We start from the raw sequence: 18,897 nt of genomic DNA on the forward strand, positions 1-18,897 counted from the left end.
ACAGGTCCCCAATTTACGATTTCAAAGTCCAGATTGGCTATTTTGCTGGCGCCGCATCTTTTGGTACTCTTTATAGCACCTTGTTATCATGCATAAGTGGAGATGTATGGAATGCGTTGCTTTTGTATATAGCTGGGTCAGCTGACGAAAACGAGTTGACGCGGCTTTTGTGCCGGCATTTGAAGTCCGTGCGGCTATAATTGATCCCGCCTCATCTCGCATGCATATGTGCAGCTGCTGGTGATGTGCACGAGCACTGTGACCACCTTGTACTCACCTTGCAGATTCCCATGCACCCTGAGACCAGGAACGGATCCGCCACAGGTACAGTCACCATGCATACGGAACTCTTTCACATTCCCTGTCTCTAGCCTCAAGATGGCCCGCGCGAGACGACGGAGGCCGAAGGCCGACGGCGTCGAGCGGGTCATACGCCAGCCAGCCCCTGCTCCTTCGGGGACCATATTACCTCGCTGCCTTCCATGAGGAGCTGTGTATGCCATCTGGATGCCAGTCATACTGTACGAACATAGAAGTATCAAAGTGTAGCAAGCTCAACCTGCGAAGTCAGTCACGCTCAGGCATCTCGTCACTTTCCCACACGTGAAACCTGCCTGACCCATTTCCGGCAAGCTTGGCTTCGGCTTGACGGATTTCTAGTGAAGTTAGGCCTTCATCACCATCCTTGCCATCGCTTCACCAGAAGAAGGATGAACATCACGCCTAGCACGATCTTCAACTTTCTGCGCAATCAGGGGCGCAGGGGTCCTCCTGCAGGAGACGACGAACCCAATCCCGAGGGGGAGCCCTTGCCCGCTGCCCGTCGTCAATCGCTCGATGCTGCCTTTGGTCGGATCGCTCCTCGGCCCATCCTGCCTGCGGCATACGAGACGCCCGATCCTTCGGGGAGATGCTGGCTCATCGAGCTACCGGAGGAGCTGCTGGTCAAGGTGTTCTCAGCGCTTGACAGGGTCTCGCTGGCGAGATGTATGAGGGTAAGCTTCTCGCCGGAGCTCCCGTGGATCGAGCTCATCTATCAGGTCTGCGGGACGATACACGATCTTCTCACTACTAATCCCCACCTGGCTCTGCAGACTCTCCTTTCCTTCTCCTCCCTCCGACTCAATCCAAATGCGCTTATACCATCCCAAACGAATCTACACCTCTCACCGCCATCCCCCGCCGAACTGCTCGCTAGGCTACGGGACAGACTCGACCGCTTCGACCGCTTGGACCCCACTCGTACCACCTCTATGCGGATGCAGGAGACAGAGGGGTCGCTATACGAGTACCTGGAGGGGGTACTGCTGAAGAGCGTGGGCGGAAGTCGAGGGCGTCCCACCAATACGATCGGGATATACGATGTACGGGGAGTCGGTGCGGTCCAGGCGGCACTTGCTCCTCCACCTCCCGCAGCGGCAGAGAGCAGCGGAACCATGACTATCGATGACCAGGTGTTTGAGAATGACGATAGAGAGGACGACTGGGAAGAGATGGAAGAGGGAGACGAAGTCGCGGAGAAGATACGCCGGTCCAAGAAGTTTGACTTCGGCGTCTCAGAATTTGCGGTAGATCCAGGACAGGACCTTCTTGTTCTAGTCGAAGTAAAGTGAGTAGTACGATTGCATCCTGGATGCACGGAAGCTGACAGGCAGGTTACGGTCGGCCCGGCAATATGTGATCCTCTTCCACCTCCTCTCCCTCGAAACGCTGGAACCACATCCGCTCGCTCGTCAGCATGTGCTCGAATGGCCTATCGTGCATAGTCGGAAGGAAGTCAGCCTGGGCTTCCAGATCTGCGATGACGGGATGTTTGTGCTCAACCACAATATCCGGTCGGGCCAGTATGATCAGATCTGCGGGTGGCAGTGGACGAGTGGGCGCTTAGCAGTCGTATGTGAACTCCAGATCGTGCAGTGAGATGTGCTGATGCGCAGACACTCAAAGCCTTCCCCACCATGACCTTCGAAAGCTTCATCCTCCTTTCTCCCACCTCTCTCCTTGTCCCTACGATCATCACTCATCTCGATCCGGAATCTACAACACAGGAAGATCTCAACAACCCCTCAGACCTCTCCTGGACCCACCACCTCCACCTCTACGCATTCCCCTCCCTGGCGTCCATCTCACTACCCGACGACTCATCTGAACCCTTCCCACCCCCGCACGCCGTCACGCACATCACTACCTTTGATCTCCCCGAATTCGTCGTCGACCTGACGGACGAAATGCCCCCGCCAAGGATGACCATCCGGACCGACCCGCCCCCTCGACATACCTTCCCTACTCATCCAGTCGACTTGGTCCAGCCATTCTCGCCCCATCCGGAATCAGGCGTCATCATCATCGAGTTCTTCTGCCAGATGCCTGCTGGGCGTATGCCGCACTACGTGATGGCATGCCAGAAGCGGACCTTCATACAGTACCTGCCTGCGCCGACGAGTCCGCTTCTGAAGCAGGCATGGCCGAGGCAGGCGCCGGTGGTTAAGTGGGAAACGATCTCCCCAAAGGTCAGGATGTTTGGGCCGGACATGAAGTCTTCCAGTGAGTTTGCAACCCATGTTGTCAACAGGGACTAGCTGATTGCCCAGACTGGGTCTGCTACGTGTATCAAGACCGCTACGTGGCGTCTACCAGCTCCAGGCGGAACTCGCACGACCCGCTAGACTACAACGCCAAGATCAGGCTGTACGACTTTAATCCGCTTCGGGTCAAGCGGGAAGCCCTGCGTCGGAAACACGCTCTGCCTCCCTCAACAGCATCCTCATCCGCCACCGTCCCAATCTCATCACCTTCACTCAAGCGTCGCTTCAGCCTGCTGAGCAGCTCATCGCCTCCCACACCGTCCATCGCCCCCGCAGACGCATCCGCCGGTATCGACGGCGAAGAGAGGGGCGTCACGCTCATTACTGGCGAGACTGTCCTCCGGAACATACTCCCGCTGGCGTATGAGGTGCGAACCGGTAGCGAGTTCCCGTATACTTTTGTCGAGATGGAGGGACAGGCGGAGGTATTGCTGTTGGACGATGAGAGGTTGATTGCTGTATATGTGAGTCGTCAGGTCTAATTCCGATGACGCTGTTGTGCTGACACTCAGACACCGGACCTAGATGGCCACGCAGGAGATGCCAAGTCGCGAATTGAGGTGATGGAGTTTTAGGCCTTCTATTGTTGCTAGCTGTACAATACTGCTCGATCTGTGCACGACTATGCTATCCACTGTCCGTGCGCCTATATGACTTTTGACACTGCGTCGCCTCACCCGAACAGATATCCGTGGCTCGACTGCACCAGCATCCCCATCCGCTGGTACATCACGGGCGGGCCATTCCCCGTCGGACCTCTCTTCACTATCCGCTCATCCTCCAAAACCACAAAACCCAGCTTCTCATAGAACCCAATCTGCGTCTCCCTCGCGTCAAAATGGAGCAGCACCGGTCCCTCGTCCCCTATCCGCCTACGCAGCTGCCGTATCGCTTCTAGCAGTAACTTCTTCCCTATCCCCCTCCCTTGATATTCCTGCAGTACGCCAAATTTGTGCAGTTGATAGTGCTCCCGCGCGCGGGCGGTAATGACCGGATCGAGGTGATGAGGGTGGGCATAGCGCTCAAGAGTGATTGTGAGGCAGGCGATGAGAGTGGGAGGGGAAGATGACGAGTGAGGGAGAAATGCGCCATGGTGCGACGTGGTGGGGAGGATGTCGAAAGGTAGGAGCTGGGAGGAGAGGGGGATAGAGGGCCAGAGAACGGCGTGTCGGATTGGGGATGTCTCTTTGGCAGAGATCTCGCAGAAAGTCGGAAAGACCTCGCTGAAGTCACGACGGCTGAGATCAGAGATCGTCGTCATGGCGACAACAGATTGAAGGGGTTATGTACGAGATGATCGCGGAGCAACACAGGCATCGAGATGGATCGAGTCAAGAGCAAAGTGGGGCAAAGTGGGGCACCACCCCACCTCTTGGTGATTTATCATTGGCTGGCTTTTTGCTGGCTGGCTGGTATTGAGTTGGCTATTTCATTACAGCTGGCTGTGGCTACAATGTGACTTGCATGCGAAGGCTCCAGAGGGGAAGATACCGGCTAAGCCTACGCATAGTAATTATACGTTGGCGCTGGACCGCCCTCAAAAGTCCCGCTCTCATCATACGCTGAACCTCCCCCGCTTCGCGCGGCAAGGCCTTCACGACCAGTTCCGGCATCCACATCCACAGCAGTCGCTCTGTAATAACCCTTGAAAGGCGCCGTGCTCTTGTAGGAGATGGCGGTGGCGATATTGGAGCAGCTGTATTTGCTGGCCAAGGCGGAGCAGCGACTGAAAGCCGAGCTGAAGAGGCCTTTCGTGCCCGTCCGGCCGGTATACTCAGACAAAGGTGACGCCATTTTCGCACCGTCATAATACGAGTATGGGATCTGGGCGGCAATGGCGTCGGTCGTCGCATGTCTCGATCTGAATGCCGCTGTGAATCGCCCAGTGACTGCGGTGCCTATCTTCGAGTAGCACTTGCTCACGGCGGACGAACAGCGGCCGTATACCGATTGTACGCCGCTTCTGAGTTGAGGATCTGGTTCGCCAGTCCGCGACATGGACTGTGTGGAGCTTGCGGAGGCGCTGGCATAAGAGTATGAAACGTCTCTCGGCGCGGAGCTGAAGAGAGGACGCGGTTGAAGTGAATCAGCGCCTGGGCCGGACTGTCGTCGAGAGGTCGTGGGATAGGCACTGGTCTCCGGCGCGCCGGTTTGATAGCGGTCTAGGCTCTGTGAGTGGGCCCAGCTGAAGGACTCCTCCTCACTGGTCTGCCGCCAGCCGATTTTGGCCATGGAGAGCTTGACGGCCGCTAAGTAGGCTCGTTTCCGCCTGGACTCTCGCTTGGCCCTGGTCTGGCTGCACAGGTCGGACGAGCGGACGGCCCTTCTTGACTTCGGGTATATTATGTCGCTTCGCGACGGAAACTGCGAGGTGCAGGCGGAAGGGTCATAGAAAGAGTATGCGACATCCGTGGGGACAGTGTAGGTGTCGCCTGCGCTACTCGGCCGACTTGGGACGCCACTGAAGAGGGGAAGCGGAGTCAGTAAATCCGAAGGGGGGCTAGAAGCAGGGCGAGAGAGATCGAGGTCAGAGTCTTCAGTAAACGAGGGACCCCATGACATTGCCGTTGCGATTGCGACCCCCTCAGCACTACGAGCTGTGTAGTTCGGATGGCAATACAGCTCATCCGATATCTCGCTAAGTTTGGGGAGGTTGGAGCCTGAGGGTCTGTTGGTGGTTTTTTGCGAGTAAGCGTACGAGCTAGCTGGACACTTGCTCAAAGAGCTCGAAGAAGAGGTGTAGCCACTATTCGTATCGCAGTATTCGACGCTGCGAGTGTCAGTACCGGTCTGGAGTTGTAAGCATAGTAAGATCTGACATACAGCTGGTCATCAGGGGTGTTTGTACTTGGGTGAACAGAATATGAGTCTTCCCCTCTGCTATCATCGGAAGAAGAATACTCCTTCAATGGATCAAAGTACTCCTTCAATGACCTGGAGTCCACCGCTTCTCTGACCCAACTGGGTACAGAGGTCGTGTGGTCGTGCACGTATTCGGTCTCTTCCTGTGATGGAGCAACATCTGTGGATCGGTAGGTGGCAGGCCGATATGGATCTGTATCTGAGAGGGATGGAACAGAGTCTCCGCTTTGTATGAGATTGAGGCGTCTCCTATCCTCGGGAGACCACCCAGGGCTCCAGTAGCCATCCTCCTCGGTCGTCTGAGCGGGTGTATCAGGTCGCTTGAGGAATACGGAGGACGGCGATGTGGTGGTGGCAAAGTCGGTCATTACCGTAGAACAGGGTCGATCGGGCAGTAGCCTGTAGTATCAGGCAGGCTGTGGCAACGGCTATCTGGGAGGGCTTGGACTAGTATCGTGCTCGCATATATGTTAGTATGGGGACTGTGGGAGATCAATTTGGCAGGGAGATGTATAGTAGGGTCTGACATCTGTCAGCGTGCTGTTTCACAAGCACGTTCCTGGCGTCTGAGAGCCATTGTCCATACATGTACGAGGGTAGCGTGATCAGGGGGTCAGACAAAGGGATGCCGAGTTCTGACGCGTCACGCCCTAGCATTAGACTGTTAGGTGACAGGATGCCGCGAATCAGAGGCGCAATGAACCTCACTACAGTCAAGCCTACGCATAACGAAATGACGATGAGCGTTCCGCCTGTCGCAGCCTGGTCTCGATGCCCAAACCATCGACTACTACCTCTCGTCCCCTTCATGTGGCTCCCAATTTCCCCAGTGGTACCTGTCTCCGTCGACCTATAGTATACGTAGGTGCCGAATGGCACGATGCACCTGCGCAAAATGCAGTGGCGATTCTGGCGTAGCTGTACTTGTTGGTGAATGTCGATTAGCGGTACACCGGTAACCGGCTCAGGACCGAGCCAGAGGTCACATTTGACTTTTCGACCGCGGAAGATACGCCACCGAAGAATGAGCGAGCTATGTGGCTGAAACCTCTCCTGCTGGTCCCGTTTCCGTACGAGGGTGACTGAGTTTCCATGGAGGATGATGGCTCGACGGTCATGCTGGCTGCGTCACTCACCGGTATGGAGATTCCAGTTGAGTATTCGGCGATGCCGTCTGCAGTCGGTTTCCTGCTGGACGCAAAGCAGCCTCTGAATGGGGCATCACTTCTGCTTTCGAAGGCCGTGGCGACTGAGCGCTTGCATTTGTTTGCGACTTTTGAGCAGTGATCGTAAAGCGACGCAATGTGGTGTCTTGTACCTGACGTCGTCGGAGGCGAGGAGGACCTTCCTGATCGAGCGGCGGCGCTTCGGTAGGATTATCGGTTTCGGTATTGAGAGGCGCTGGCTGCATCTGTCGCCGTGGCTGATGCAGTCGGGATGAGCGAGGTCGGATCCGCCGTTGCAAGTGTCAAATTGCTATCACGATTCTCGGGCCCGTCTGGAGCTGTGCATATCGGCTTGCGGTGCTTTTTGAAGGGCTCTCTGGCGGCAGTGGTGATCTTTGTGCAGTATCTGCTGATGACGGACGTACAGCGGTTGAATCGCGAGCGGCTCGTGGCATCGATGGAGTCCACGCGGTCGGTGCTTGAGGGGGATGATGATGGTCTGGCGGACGTTTCACGGTGTGAGGACGGCATCAGCGAGGCAGAGCTCCTAACCGCGCTGCTGGTCGATGTATCAGCTCCTATGGAAGGCGCAGTACTTTTGGGACCGAGATGTTTGGCAGTGGTAAGGAACCTTGAGGGACGATGACGGCTCATAAATGACGAGCAGCGCCCGAAGATAGATCGATCGCCGCCCTTGATGGTTCCCGCCTCAGTCCAGGATGGCGGTCCGCGTGTAACAGACCTTCGACTTGAAGGGGGTTGAGAGACAGTTGAAGAGATACTGGTCCCACCTGCACTAGAGACATCGGGTATCGGACCTTCCATGCAGGAGCGTCTAGCCGTGCGCTCGGCGGCGGTCTCCTCTCTGGCAAGATTAGGGAATCTCCGGGCCAAGCCCTCTGCACGGGCCCGCCTGGCAGCGCTACCCTCGGCGCCCCAGTCCAGCGACGCGATGAAGGCCGAGAGGGACGAAGGTCTCCTGCTGGTGGACCGACGGTAGGAGCTCGCGGCTGCCCCGCTCAGCGAGCTGACCGAGGAGATAGATCCGGTCTCTGTGTCACGCTCGCTTCTGTCAGTGTCAGTGCGAATTCGGCGGCCATGATTTAGTGAGAGAGGCATAAGCATGACGTACGCCTCAGAGTCCGGCGCTGATACTCCTCGAGATCTTCGACCAGTTGACTTGTAGCTCGACAGACTGTCCGAACCTCGGGACGCATCCATAGTATTAGATGTCGTCTTCCGGTCGGACATTCCCGAGTCATCCCTCATCTTTCCCCACGAGGGATCTCCCACCGATCCAGAAGCGGAACCGCGAAGTGTAGAGGCGTCTTGTGAGGTTGCCGACGTCCAGCTCCGGGCAAGACGCGGATACTCGGCACTTGTAGGCCCGGGGGACGACCTCGTTGAGTCTGTAGAGGATGGGAAAGGTTTTCCGCTGTTCGCGAAGTCGAGGTATGTCCTGACTGTGTCCTTGAACTCGCTGCTCCAGTCCTGAAGTCGTCACTTGATTCTTCAGTCATTGCGATAGAGTGCGAATTAGTACAAGGGCGGGATACGGGAATGGGTGTGTTGGCAGTGAGTAGGGATGACGGCGGTGTGAAGTGTGAAGTTGGTGATTGCTGGTGTTGGAGATAAGGAGGGATGTGAGAGCTCTTGTTTGGTATGAGTGAGGATGGTGAGTCTCGTGAAGATTTGGGTAGTGTGGGTGTGGGTCTGGAAGGCTGTGGTAGAAGTTGAGTGAGGATGATGTATGGACGTTGGGGGGATTTCGATGATGATGTCGGACACACTCCCTGACTCAACTCTCCCTGCTCTCGGTCTATCCTGTCAGTCTGCGTACGTGAAGGAGACCCCAGGGGTACAGAGGGGACACGGGGCGATGAGGGCGAGAGAAGGAGGAAAGATGCAAAGGATACCTCTTGGTTGCAACGCGTTGCGCTATGACGCCACTATCACGACGCGTCGAGACGATTACGGCAGCACCGTCAACCAGGTCCACCCACAGGTCCACCGAACTTTTTGCCTCCTTACCTTCACTCCCTACACACTGCCCATCCTCAAGCTCTCTACCAGTACGCCGCCTTCGCCATGGACTCCCAGATGACCCAGTATTCCGATGCGACGCTCCCCGGAACTCGGTCCAAGCTTCGAGCAGAGCTCGTCTATCCATCAATCGCTGGCTATACGCTCAGTACCCAAATTGGCGGAGGGGGTTTCTCCAAGTAAGACTCTGGTGTCCTCGTCCTGCTATCCAGATACAGATAGCTGACGAGGTAGAGTCTTTCTGGCAACGGCGCAAATCAAGGGGAAAGACCATCTGGCTGCTTGCAAAGTCGTGGCTATCTACCAAGCCCCCGACCAAAAACACGGCACTCCACCCAACGTGCCCGAACTACAAAAAGAGGTCAAGGTACACCGAGCGCTACAGCACGACTATATCCTCAAATTCATGGCGTGCGAAACTTTTGACCTGACCGCAATAAAAAGGGGGCTCCATCCGGGATTGTATATCCTTTTGGAGCTGGCTCAAGGTGGCGACCTCTTTGATAAGATCGGTGAGTATCGCTTCTTCGGATTATGGACGGACATAGCTGACTCATACTAGCTCCTGATGTGGGGGTTCCAGAAGATCTCGCCAAGTTCTACTTTGCTCAAATGGTCTCCGGCATGGTAAGTCTTTCTAGCCAATCGCCCATGACACTGAAGCTGAGGCCTAGGCCTTCATCCACAGCAAGGGAGTTGCCCACCGAGATATCAAGCCCGAGAACCTGCTTCTGAAGGCCAATGGCGATCTCAAGATATCCGACTTTGGGCTCTGTGCGGTCTTCAAGCACAATGGAAAGACGCGGCTGCTCAGTGGGAGGTGTGGCAGCCTGCCATACGTAGCGCCGGAGGTGAGTCACGCCTATCCTACTGATGTGTGGTCATGAAGCTGATAGTACAGCTCGGGCAGCCAGTCGGCACAGGCTACGCTGCGGAGCCGGTAGATATATGGGGAATGGGCGTGGTTCTGTACACCCTGCTAGTCGGGAGTGAGTCTTCCATCTCACTAGCCTGCTTTGCTTCGCTGATCTCTCAGATACGCCCTGGGATGAGCCATCGGAGGACAGTCCAGAGTTCAGAGCTTACATGACTGGCGAACTGTTACAGTATGACCCGTGGACAAGGATAAAGGGCCAGGCAAAAGGTGAGTCGCTCGAGGCCCGGAAGATCGAGCAGGGCCTGACAGTCTCAGCGATATTGCTGGCTATGCTCACTATCGACCCCAATCACCGGATAACGATCGACGGTATCAACAAGCACCCCTGGTCGATGACTCCATCTCAACTAAGAAGAGAGCAGATGGCCGAGGCTCTCACCCAAGGGCTGAGGCAAACGGGAATGATGGCTTATGCCGATCCAATAACTCGGGCTAGTCAGAACTACAATCACTCGTGAGCTGGACTCACGTACGACGTGCCGAGCGAGCGAAAGCTGACAATTTAGCCAAGTCATGGACGATGGAGATGGGTACACCAAATCAGAAAGCCAGTTCATGCGTGGGACCGGAAACATCGTAAGTTGCGCTTGGACCCACATTCAGCGGTTCTTCTCTCACCTTGTACTTGTCACTCGAGGTGTCACGCTGACATATGCAGACCCAAGGGGGTTTAGAGAACAGCATCACTACCCGATTCTGGCTGGCTCTGCACGTCCAGCACGCCGCAGAACTGCTATTCGCCTACCTGATCGACATGCTGGGCGCGAGCAATGTGGAATGGGCAGATGAAGATATCGGAATCATCGTACGCAAAGCAGCAGGGAATCGCACCGTGTACGGCACATTCATCTTCACCTCCAACGAGGCCGTCACGGACGGCGTGGGAACATTGGTCGTCATGAAGCGAACAAAAGTAAGTTCGAGCCTACTCGAGGGGGAATGCAGCTCATGCATTCGTAGGGTTCCATATTGCACTGGAGGGCTTTCTGGTGGGGAATAGTAAGGGACCCAAAGATTGAGCAGTACGTCGTCAGGAGTGACTGAGGGGAGCAACATGGACAGTTTGGCATTTTGGGCATTAGATCTTGTATACTAGAATACTACAACATAGACCAGACGATGTATCACCTTGTACTACTCTCTCATACCAGGACCGAGATATGAGGCCCCTGCAGAACCCAGCCGACGGCAGCTGCCGCACCCCACCCAGCCGATACGATCCCCGTTGTTTCCCATGGCCTTGTAGGCAAAACTACCCGCAGTCCAAATCCAGCCGACATGCCGCCCAGCAGGCGCGTACCCGCCCAGATCCGGTCGGTCGTATTCCAGAGATGATGAAGCGTATGCATCACCGAGATGAGCTCGAGGGGTAGATTATCGGTGAGCATGGAGGGTAGGTGAAGCGTGTCGAGTGGTGTGGAGGAGGAAGGGTGGGTCGGCGGGCTATACCAGATAGAGAGGAGGAGATGGAGGAGTAGAGGAAGGATGGAGGTGTAGAGTAGGGTGAGGGGGATGAGAATTGGTCTAGGGGCTCAGTGAAGCTACGGCCGGCGAGAGATTAAGAGCTCACCTGAAGTTTGCCTTCCGCCCATCCTCTGCCTTGGCTTTCCCGCTTCCTTGCACCCGCTCTGACGGGGTACCAGGCGCCGGAGTCCACCAGCCCCTCGCCCATAGAACACTCAAGCCGAGTATCAGCGTCACCCCGTACTGCACTGCCATCTCCGCCATGACGCCGAGCAATATCCCGCTGACCGGCCATACACATCTTATCCCTCCTTTCCCTTCAGACCTCCCCGCAAGACCTCCCTGGGATGCTCCGATCCGGACGAGCGCCTCGGCGAGTATGGTGACAAATACCAAGCGGACCAGATCCTGCCGTAGCACCGTTTCCCGCTCGTCCGGTCCAGCAGGAGCAGTCTGCACGACTCGGTTGATAGATGGAGCAGTTGCGTCGAGCGGTCGAGTCCCTCTGTTATACAGGAGATGGAGGAACACTCGAGGCTTGAGCAGGATAAGGTCGAGTATGAGCAGGAGGGGCGGATGCTCTATGAGCGGGTCGAGGAAGGCGGAGCATCTCGGCTGAAGCGTCAGCGCTGGTGTCTCCTCCGTTCATGCGGGTACGCACGCAGACTCCGAGCCGGATGTTGGACTTGGTACGATATGTGGTGTACAAGTATTCGGCGGGGTGGGCGCAGGTCGTGCAGACTGGCATCTCGCCAGATCAGGTGGGCTGATGGGACATGGTGCAACGGTGAGCGAGGATATCGAGGAATGAGGAGTTGGGGAATCAAGCGGGTTTTGATGGAGCTCCAATCGCCAGATGATGGTGTCACACGAGACGGATCGTGCCGAACGCGTCTCATCCCCTTCTGGTGCCAATCTCCCCCCTTGACCCCTTGGGAACTTTTCTGCCCAGCCGCAAGATGGCTTACCCCACACTCTGCTCGTCCCTAGATAGGGGGAACATCAGAAAGGTCGATGAAGGGCTGTGAAAGGATGTCTGACCTCTGACAAGTCCCATGTACCCTACAACAAGGGCGAGACCGGTCTAGGGTGCTTGTCGGGGGAGAATACGAAGGGATTGTCTCAGGAGTCAGGGATGGAGTGGCTATCCCAGCTTTCCAGGCTGGCGCTGGGACTGACCATATAACTCCCGACCTCCCTCCAATGGAGCAGACGCCCCAGCCCACGCTCTTAAACGCTCTTTCATCAATCTTACACAACTAAGCGACAAGGCAGGCCCTGCCCAGACTGCTTACTCTAAAATCAACCCACTCACATACAGCTAGCAGTATGCGCGTCGCAATCTCCTTCGCCATCCTGGCCTCAATGCTCCCCTTCGCCCTTGCGAGCGTCCAAGAGCCGAGCGCAACCAAGTTGATCAACGCTGTGCAGACCCAGTATCTCACCCCCATTCCGCCCAAGGATCCCGCGAAGCCTATTGCTGCAGGGACCAACTTGAGACGGATCCACCGTGAGTCCCCCTCCTGAACCCGGATGGATAGAGCAGCCGCTAAAGGAGACAGCGCAGGGAAGGTCGGATCTTTGCATCACTGTCCAAGGTGGCGAGATCATCGGCGGTGCCGAAGTGGGGATGTAAGCTCCTCTCTCTCTCTCCCCTTCCCTCCCTTTCATGAGTCATGGCACATCCGCTGACGCGCCCTCAGCGCGTACGTAGAGCCCGACGGGTCCGCCCGCGCCGACTGGCAAAAGTGGGACATGAAGCTCGCCCAGGCTGGCGGTGGCGGACAGATCAAGGCGTCCAACGCGCAATACTGTCTCAGTATCGGGGACGATACGTCCGACGCCGCGCGACCGAGGTTGGAGAAGTGTGTGGACGCTGGTGCGGCTAAGGATAAGGGTCAGATGTGGGCTGTCACTCGGCTCAGTATCAAGAATATGAAGAATAACTGTAAGCCGATGTCTTTCGTGGGATGATTAGGGCTTGGGTCAGGCTATGGCTGATCAAATAGGCAATCAGTGCATTGATATTCGACTCCAATCGCCGGTATACGAAGGGAAGGGCTGGATCTCGCAGAGAGACGTCCAGACGTGGGCTTGCGCCAACGCCACTGCGAACGAGAACAATCCGCAGCAGGTGAGTTTTGGGTCTTTGCGGTCCACCTACCTTGCCACCAGGCCAGGACTGATTGAGTAGGTGTGGGATCTCATGCTGCCGGATGGAAACATGGCTGGGTCGGCGCCTGGCCGGAGGGCCCAGCTGACGCGGGGTCGGAGGAGCTTCTAGACAGCTCTCCGCTGTTGCCTCTCCCGAGGTGAGAAGCATGCGCCAGCCGTAGATCGATCCGTCCTTGTATTATAGCTGTTAGTATCGCCGAGAGCATGAAGGACAGATGAGTACAGTCAGGCATCTCAGTGATCCACCCGTACACCTAGGTCCAACTTGCACTCGCTGCTCCTTTCCGCCCGCCTCGACCTTCAGCAGCGTTCCGAGTCCCGATCATTCACGCTGAGAGAGAACGTGAACACTGTGTACTACTTCCCGAACTCGAACTCAGCGCCGAGCGTGCGCATCAGTACATCCCAGTGCAAGGAGAATAAGTAGAGTCAAACCGCAAAAGACATGCATCGTTGCCCGGCTGGTGGTCCTCATAACCGGGTGCTGCGAATAGCTTGTACCTGATTGGTTCGCGAGTTTACCCGAAGTGGCGATTCCGACTTGTTCCGTTAGGAAATTGGGAGTTGGCCGGTGGAGCGATCTGGCTCAGCGAGATCGAGATTCATCTCTATTGCTTGCATCTCTACTGTCTATACATCCGACATCTATCTCGACAGCTCCATACACACAATATATACACACCACTCATCATGTTCCGCCCCGCAACATCAGCACTCCGCGCCGTCGCGTCCGCGTCCAGCTCGACAGCTACCGCCCTCCCCCTTGCCGCTCGTGCGGCTGCCTTCCACACCTCAGCAGCGGAGCGCTTTGCGCAGCCTACTGGAGACGCACCTGCATCCAGCACGGGCAAGGCGTCGACGATGAAGGAGATCAAGATATACCGATGGGTGAGCTTTCGGTCTTTTGGTCCTGTTGCAGGCGCGAGCGAGAATTGGCGCGATCGGGAGTCGCAGGGCGAAGAGGATAGTGGCTGATGTAGCAGAACCCCGATCAGCCGGCCGAGAAGCCCAAGCTGCAGAGCTACCACGTCGATCTGGCGCAGTGCGGACCGATGATGCTGGATGCCCTGGTGAGCTACTTGATGCGAGATGCGTACGAACTGGAACTCACGACCAGATCAAAATCAAGAACGAGATCGACCCTACCCTCACTTTCCGCCGATCATGCAGAGAAGGTATCTGCGGATCGTGCGCTATGAACATTGACGGTGTCAACACTTTGGCGTGCCTCTGCCGGATCCCTAAGCAGACCAACACTGCAAGCAAGATCTATCCCCTTCCCCACAGTAAGTTCAGCATTCTCCTCTACTGCTTCCTTGCCTTAATCATCGCCTTTCTAGTCAAATTGGACGAGATCCAAGCTGACGTCCAGTGTATATCGTCAAGGACCTCGTACCCGACATGACCAACTTCTACAAGCAGTACAAGTCGGTCGAGCCCTTCTTGAAGAACGACAACCCACCCGCGCAGGGAGAGTTCATCCAGTCGGTCGAGGACAGGAAGAAGCTGGATGGGATGTACGAGTGTATCCTGTGCGCGTGCTGCTCAACATCGTGCCCTTCAGTGAGTATACCATCCCTCAGTTGCGGATAGTAAAGGGAGAAGCTGACAGCTTCAGTACTGGTGGAACCAGGACACCTACCTCGGCCCTGCGGTCTTGATGCAAGCGTACAGATGGATGGCCGACTCCAGGGTATGTCTTGACGTGCCTGATGGGAGGAGTGGTGCTGATGGTCCAGGACTCGTACGGTGCGCAAAGAAAGGAGAAGATGCAGAACACCATGTCGCTCTACCGATGCCACACCATCTTCAACGTGAGTCTGGCGGTTTGTGGAAGCGGGATATATGCTGATGTTTGCAGTGCTCCAAGACCTGCCCTAAGGGCCTCAACCCGGCTTTGGCTATTCAGAAGATGAAGTACGAGCTTGCTACCGAGTAGCCGACTGCTGGAGGCGAGGAGAGGGGGAGATATGAGTGTTGAGAGCCTTGTCATCGTTTGTTTGTACGAACATGCATCAGTAAGATCACGGAGGTGTAGGTCACTCGGTTTGATCAGGTCGCGATGATGGACATGTCGGGAAGGAGGCTATGAGCCGCATCATGCGTCGCAGATAAGGCGGTTTATATCGGGCGTGCCTAAGCGGCGCGTACCTTGACTATCTTTCGGCCGACCTCCTATGATATAAAGGTGTTACAAGTGTACCTGAAGGTGTCCAGTATCAGTCACCCTCCCAGTAACCACCTCCTCTCCCGCCCCAAGCTCCAAAGCCCATCCACCCATCCCCGCACACCCACAAGCGCCATGTCAGACCCCAAGTCCACAATCTCCATCTCCCGCTCCACCTCCCTCGAGCCCGACGTCCTCCAATTCGGGATCGACGCCTTCAAACTCCTCTTTGCCCCGCGCAACCCCGACCCCTCTGTCCTCCCTGCCGACTTGATCAACTTTGAGGCCGTCTACTGCTCTCCGGACCCTTCCACCTCCGGACCGGCTTGCTTCCTCTCTGCGCGGGACAACTCCGTCCCCTCTGGCTCTGGCGACGGCGGCTCCAGCGGGCACCCCAAAGGGAAGGTAGTTGGGATCTGCGCCTACCGGCCCTATCTCCACCGTCACAGGGACAGCGCAGGAAACCTCCGTCCAGAGCTAGTATGGGAGGGCAAACGAACGGCCGAGGTGGTCCGTCTCTTCGTTTCGCCAGAGTGTAGGGGCCAGCGCCTAGCGCAGAGGCTTATAGAGCGCTTGGTACAGGAGGCGGAGAAGGACGGGGTGGAGGTGCTGTATCTCCATACCCAGCCGTTCTTGACAGGCGCGGAGCAGTTGTGGGCCAAGATGGGGTGGAAGCTGTTGGGGCGGGATACGGATTATTGGGAGAGTATACATATGGTCAGGAAATTGTAGTAGGCGAGTAGTATCAATACGGAGCCCAGTTCTGTGCACTGAAATATTAGCTTCACACCTAGATAGCGTAGAAAAGCGTAGGTCACAGATCATAGGGTGGACCTCTCCATCCCCACCAACGGCCCCCAGAGTGCCACGTTCGGCGAAAGGAACGTAAACCCAGCTCTCTGCAGCTCCGTCTCCGGCCGAACTTAACCGTCTCTCTCCCTCTGTATCTTCTACTTTCTCTACCTTATCCACATAGATCAAAAAGATGTTCTCCAAGTCAGTCATCCGCTCCTCTCGCGTCCTCGCTCGTGGCTTCGCCTCGACCGCTCGGGCTGAGCGCAATGTGGCCGTTCTCGGCGCAGCTGGTGAGTTTCCGCAAGGCGTGGCCGAGGATCGGGAGGGAGGGCGTTGTCGATCGCGCATCATACGTTCGAGAGGGGGTCTGCGAGAAATCCTCTCATGAGATGAGGAATTGGATATGGAGGGGCTGGAGTACAGCGAATCGAAGCGAAAAGCTGTGGCCTACGGGGAAATTACCCGAGACGCAACGAGGAGAGGCAGTTCTGGTCGAGATTCGCAGCGAGAAATAGAACTGATACAAAAAGGCGGTATCGGTCAGCCGATGTCTCTTCTGCTCAAGACCGACCCGCTCGTCACCAAGCTGTCGCTGTACGATGTCCGAGGTGCCCCCGGTGTCGCCGCGGACATTAGCCACGTTAACACTCACTCGGAAGTGAAGGGCTTCGAGAAGGATGAGTAAGTCACCGATATAAACGCCTAAAGTGGCCCGTTTCGGCCGATCTGTCGGGTGGGTAGACGGCTGGATGACATGGAATGCTGGGAGAGCGGATGGATGGAGATAGGGACCGAACTGGGCATCTGGTGCTGGTGGTGGACCAGTCCAGCGGGAAGAGGGGAAGAAGGGTAGGGCGGGCAATGACGAGAGACAGAGGGTCAGATATGGATACAGAGAAGGGGCCGGACACCCTCCATCGTACTGCTTTACCTTTCCCCACTTATACATCTCCCATTCCTCGCTTTGCTTGTCGTGAACTGAGCTGACCTCATAAGCATCGGAGCGGCCCTGAAGGGCGCCGAGATCGTTGTTATCCCTGCCGGTGTCCCCCGCAAGCCCGGAATGACGTGAGTGTCTTCTACATGGAACCACCTTGTGCGGGTGAGAGCAAAGCTGACTGGATCAGCCGTGACGACCTTTTCGTGAGTTTCGTCGACCCGATCCGGCGACAGGGTAGAGCGTAGCTGATTGAATAGAACACCAATGCATCCATCGTCAAGTCCCTTGCCGAGGCCTGCGCCGAGCACTGCCCCAAGGCCCACATCCTGATTATCTCCAACCCCGTCAACTCGACCGTTCCCATTTTCGCCGAGGTGTACAAGCAGAAGGGCGTGTTTGACGAGAAGCGGTAAGTCCAACTTCAATCTCTGACAGGGACGGGTATGAGTGGGACGGTCATGGATGGGAGCAGGTCTCTCTATAAGGGAGGTAGGAGAAGGGGCCGCTTAGGCAGCTTGGTGAAATGTGCGGATGGAGAATGATGGGAGAATGGGTGCATTAGGAAGAGACATGTTCCCCGTTCACCTAGTGTCTCCTGTTTTCTGAAAAGTCCTCTCATGCGTCCTCATCTCCCAATCTCTCCCCTCCCTCCCTCCCTCCCTCGCTCCCTCCATCCCTCCCTCCTCCTGCCTCCCTCCCAGGAGTAGCACTGATCCCGTTAGCATCTTCGGTGTCACCACCCTCGACGTCGTCCGTGCCTCCCGCTTCCTCGGGGAGATCAAGTCCAAGGACCCCAAGGATGTCAAGGTCACCGTCGTCGGAGGCCACTCTGGTGTCACGATCATCCCCCTCCTCAGCCAGGTCGAGGCCGGCAAGGACGTGTCAGGCCAGCAGTACAAGGACCTCGTCAAGAGGATCCAGTTTGGCGGTGATGAGGTCGTCCAGGCCAAGGCCGGGACTGGGTCCGCCACCCTTTCGATGGGTTTCGGTGAGTACACCTCTATCTCGCCTGTCTCCCTCCCTCCCTCCCATACTTCCCGATAAGCCCGCGGCTGACCTATTCCAGCCGGCGCGCGCTTCACCAATTCCCTTATCCGGGCCATGAACGGCGAGTCCAACGTCGTTGAGCCCACCTTTGTCCTCTCCCCCTTGTACAAGGACCAGGGCGTTTCGTACTTTGCGTCCAACGTCGAGCTCGGTCCCGAGGGTGTCAAGAAGATCCACCCCGTTGGATCTCTCTCGGCCGAGGAGGAGGAGCTCATGAAGGCTTGCCTGCCCGAGTGAGTTTTCAGCTTCTAGGCTTCCGGGAAAGGTCGGGAAAAGGGGGTCAAGCTGACATATATAGGTTGAAGAAGAACATCGAGAAGGGAGAGCAGTTCGTCAAGGCCTAGATAATGATCATTTGCATGGATCTTGTCGATGATGATGTGACGGGAAAAAAGGGTTTCCCACGCCTTGGAGCTATCGTGATGAGAATACAATTCTGCACCGGCGACAAGCTGGATCCATTGCTGCTGGCCCCGCCCGCCTGTGCTACACTGGTCTTTTACGCTGCATGCCTGACTCAGCCACTTGCTTGAGCTTTGCATGCGCATCGGATGATCGCGGAGATCGCCACCCGGTCAGGCACGGGCCGAGTTCCCGGGCCTAACTTTTTTTTCCGAACGACCGGCTATCACGCCATCAGCAATCATCGATGGGGACAAGCAGCAAAGCAGATGAAAAGTAGATACAGCTCTTGATCATCTCCCTCCATCATCTCA

General features: G+C 56.4%; 9 protein-coding genes across 9 annotated transcripts; 6 read left to right on the forward strand and 3 right to left on the reverse strand.

The window, feature by feature from the left end:
- Positions 1–710: 710 nt before the first annotated feature.
- MKK02DRAFT_21943 (uncharacterized protein) lies at positions 711–3,067 on the forward strand (the record flags this gene model as incomplete). The annotated part of the gene is made up of 6 exons (XM_053086488.1): positions 711–995; positions 1,041–1,604; positions 1,645–1,893; positions 1,938–2,544; positions 2,592–2,729; positions 2,862–3,067. 6 exons carry the CDS (start codon positions 711–713, stop codon positions 3,065–3,067), a joined length of 2,049 nt encoding a protein of 682 aa, XP_052948610.1.
- Positions 3,068–3,258: 191 nt separating this feature from the next.
- On the reverse strand, positions 3,259–3,846 carry MKK02DRAFT_41859 (uncharacterized protein; the record flags this gene model as incomplete). Its single annotated transcript, XM_053091730.1, has 1 exon — positions 3,259–3,846. One exon carries the CDS (start codon positions 3,844–3,846, stop codon positions 3,259–3,261), a length of 588 nt encoding a protein of 195 aa, XP_052948611.1.
- A 239-nt stretch (positions 3,847–4,085) lies between these two features.
- Positions 4,086–5,815, reverse strand: MKK02DRAFT_31145 (uncharacterized protein; the record flags this gene model as incomplete). Its single annotated transcript, XM_053088223.1, has 3 exons — positions 4,086–4,487; positions 4,509–5,331; positions 5,409–5,815. The coding sequence occupies 3 exons, from the start codon at positions 5,813–5,815 to the stop codon at positions 4,086–4,088; spliced, it is 1,632 nt and encodes a 543-aa protein (XP_052948612.1).
- Positions 5,816–8,713: 2,898 nt separating this feature from the next.
- On the forward strand, positions 8,714–10,637 carry MKK02DRAFT_22034 (kinase-like domain-containing protein; the record flags this gene model as incomplete). The annotated part of the gene is made up of 10 exons (XM_053086504.1): positions 8,714–8,835; positions 8,891–9,168; positions 9,219–9,283; positions 9,331–9,507; positions 9,558–9,645; positions 9,693–9,800; positions 9,849–10,047; positions 10,100–10,169; positions 10,252–10,506; positions 10,554–10,637. The coding sequence occupies 10 exons, from the start codon at positions 8,714–8,716 to the stop codon at positions 10,635–10,637; spliced, it is 1,446 nt and encodes a 481-aa protein (XP_052948613.1).
- Positions 10,638–10,735: 98 nt separating this feature from the next.
- On the reverse strand, positions 10,736–11,805 carry MKK02DRAFT_41861 (Arv1-like family-domain-containing protein; the record flags this gene model as incomplete). The annotated part of the gene is made up of 3 exons (XM_053091731.1): positions 10,736–11,117; positions 11,164–11,672; positions 11,719–11,805. 3 exons carry the CDS (start codon positions 11,803–11,805, stop codon positions 10,736–10,738), a joined length of 978 nt encoding a protein of 325 aa, XP_052948614.1.
- A 581-nt stretch (positions 11,806–12,386) lies between these two features.
- MKK02DRAFT_41862 (uncharacterized protein) lies at positions 12,387–13,341 on the forward strand (the record flags this gene model as incomplete). Its single annotated transcript, XM_053091732.1, has 5 exons — positions 12,387–12,567; positions 12,620–12,689; positions 12,761–13,005; positions 13,067–13,191; positions 13,252–13,341. 5 exons carry the CDS (start codon positions 12,387–12,389, stop codon positions 13,339–13,341), a joined length of 711 nt encoding a protein of 236 aa, XP_052948615.1.
- Positions 13,342–13,922: 581 nt separating this feature from the next.
- Positions 13,923–15,171, forward strand: MKK02DRAFT_35782 (putative succinate dehydrogenase iron-sulfur subunit; the record flags this gene model as incomplete). Its single annotated transcript, XM_053089263.1, has 7 exons — positions 13,923–14,120; positions 14,216–14,302; positions 14,350–14,518; positions 14,605–14,795; positions 14,851–14,925; positions 14,972–15,046; positions 15,094–15,171. 7 exons carry the CDS (start codon positions 13,923–13,925, stop codon positions 15,169–15,171), a joined length of 873 nt encoding a protein of 290 aa, XP_052948616.1.
- Positions 15,172–15,534: 363 nt separating this feature from the next.
- Positions 15,535–16,131, forward strand: MKK02DRAFT_41864 (acyl-CoA N-acyltransferase; the record flags this gene model as incomplete). Its single annotated transcript, XM_053091733.1, has 1 exon — positions 15,535–16,131. One exon carries the CDS (start codon positions 15,535–15,537, stop codon positions 16,129–16,131), a length of 597 nt encoding a protein of 198 aa, XP_052948617.1.
- Positions 16,132–16,384: 253 nt separating this feature from the next.
- Positions 16,385–18,525, forward strand: MKK02DRAFT_21833 (putative malate dehydrogenase; the record flags this gene model as incomplete). Its single annotated transcript, XM_053086471.1, has 8 exons — positions 16,385–16,484; positions 16,725–16,875; positions 17,191–17,262; positions 17,322–17,337; positions 17,392–17,543; positions 17,857–18,122; positions 18,201–18,414; positions 18,480–18,525. The coding sequence occupies 8 exons, from the start codon at positions 16,385–16,387 to the stop codon at positions 18,523–18,525; spliced, it is 1,017 nt and encodes a 338-aa protein (XP_052948618.1).
- Between the last annotated feature and the right edge of the window lie 372 nt (positions 18,526–18,897).

The sequence above is a fragment of the Dioszegia hungarica genome (genome assembly GCF_025882075.1).
Source record: "Dioszegia hungarica strain PDD-24b-2 chromosome Unknown MKK02contig_5, whole genome shotgun sequence".
Lineage (NCBI taxonomy): Eukaryota > Fungi > Basidiomycota > Tremellomycetes > Tremellales > Bulleribasidiaceae > Dioszegia > Dioszegia hungarica.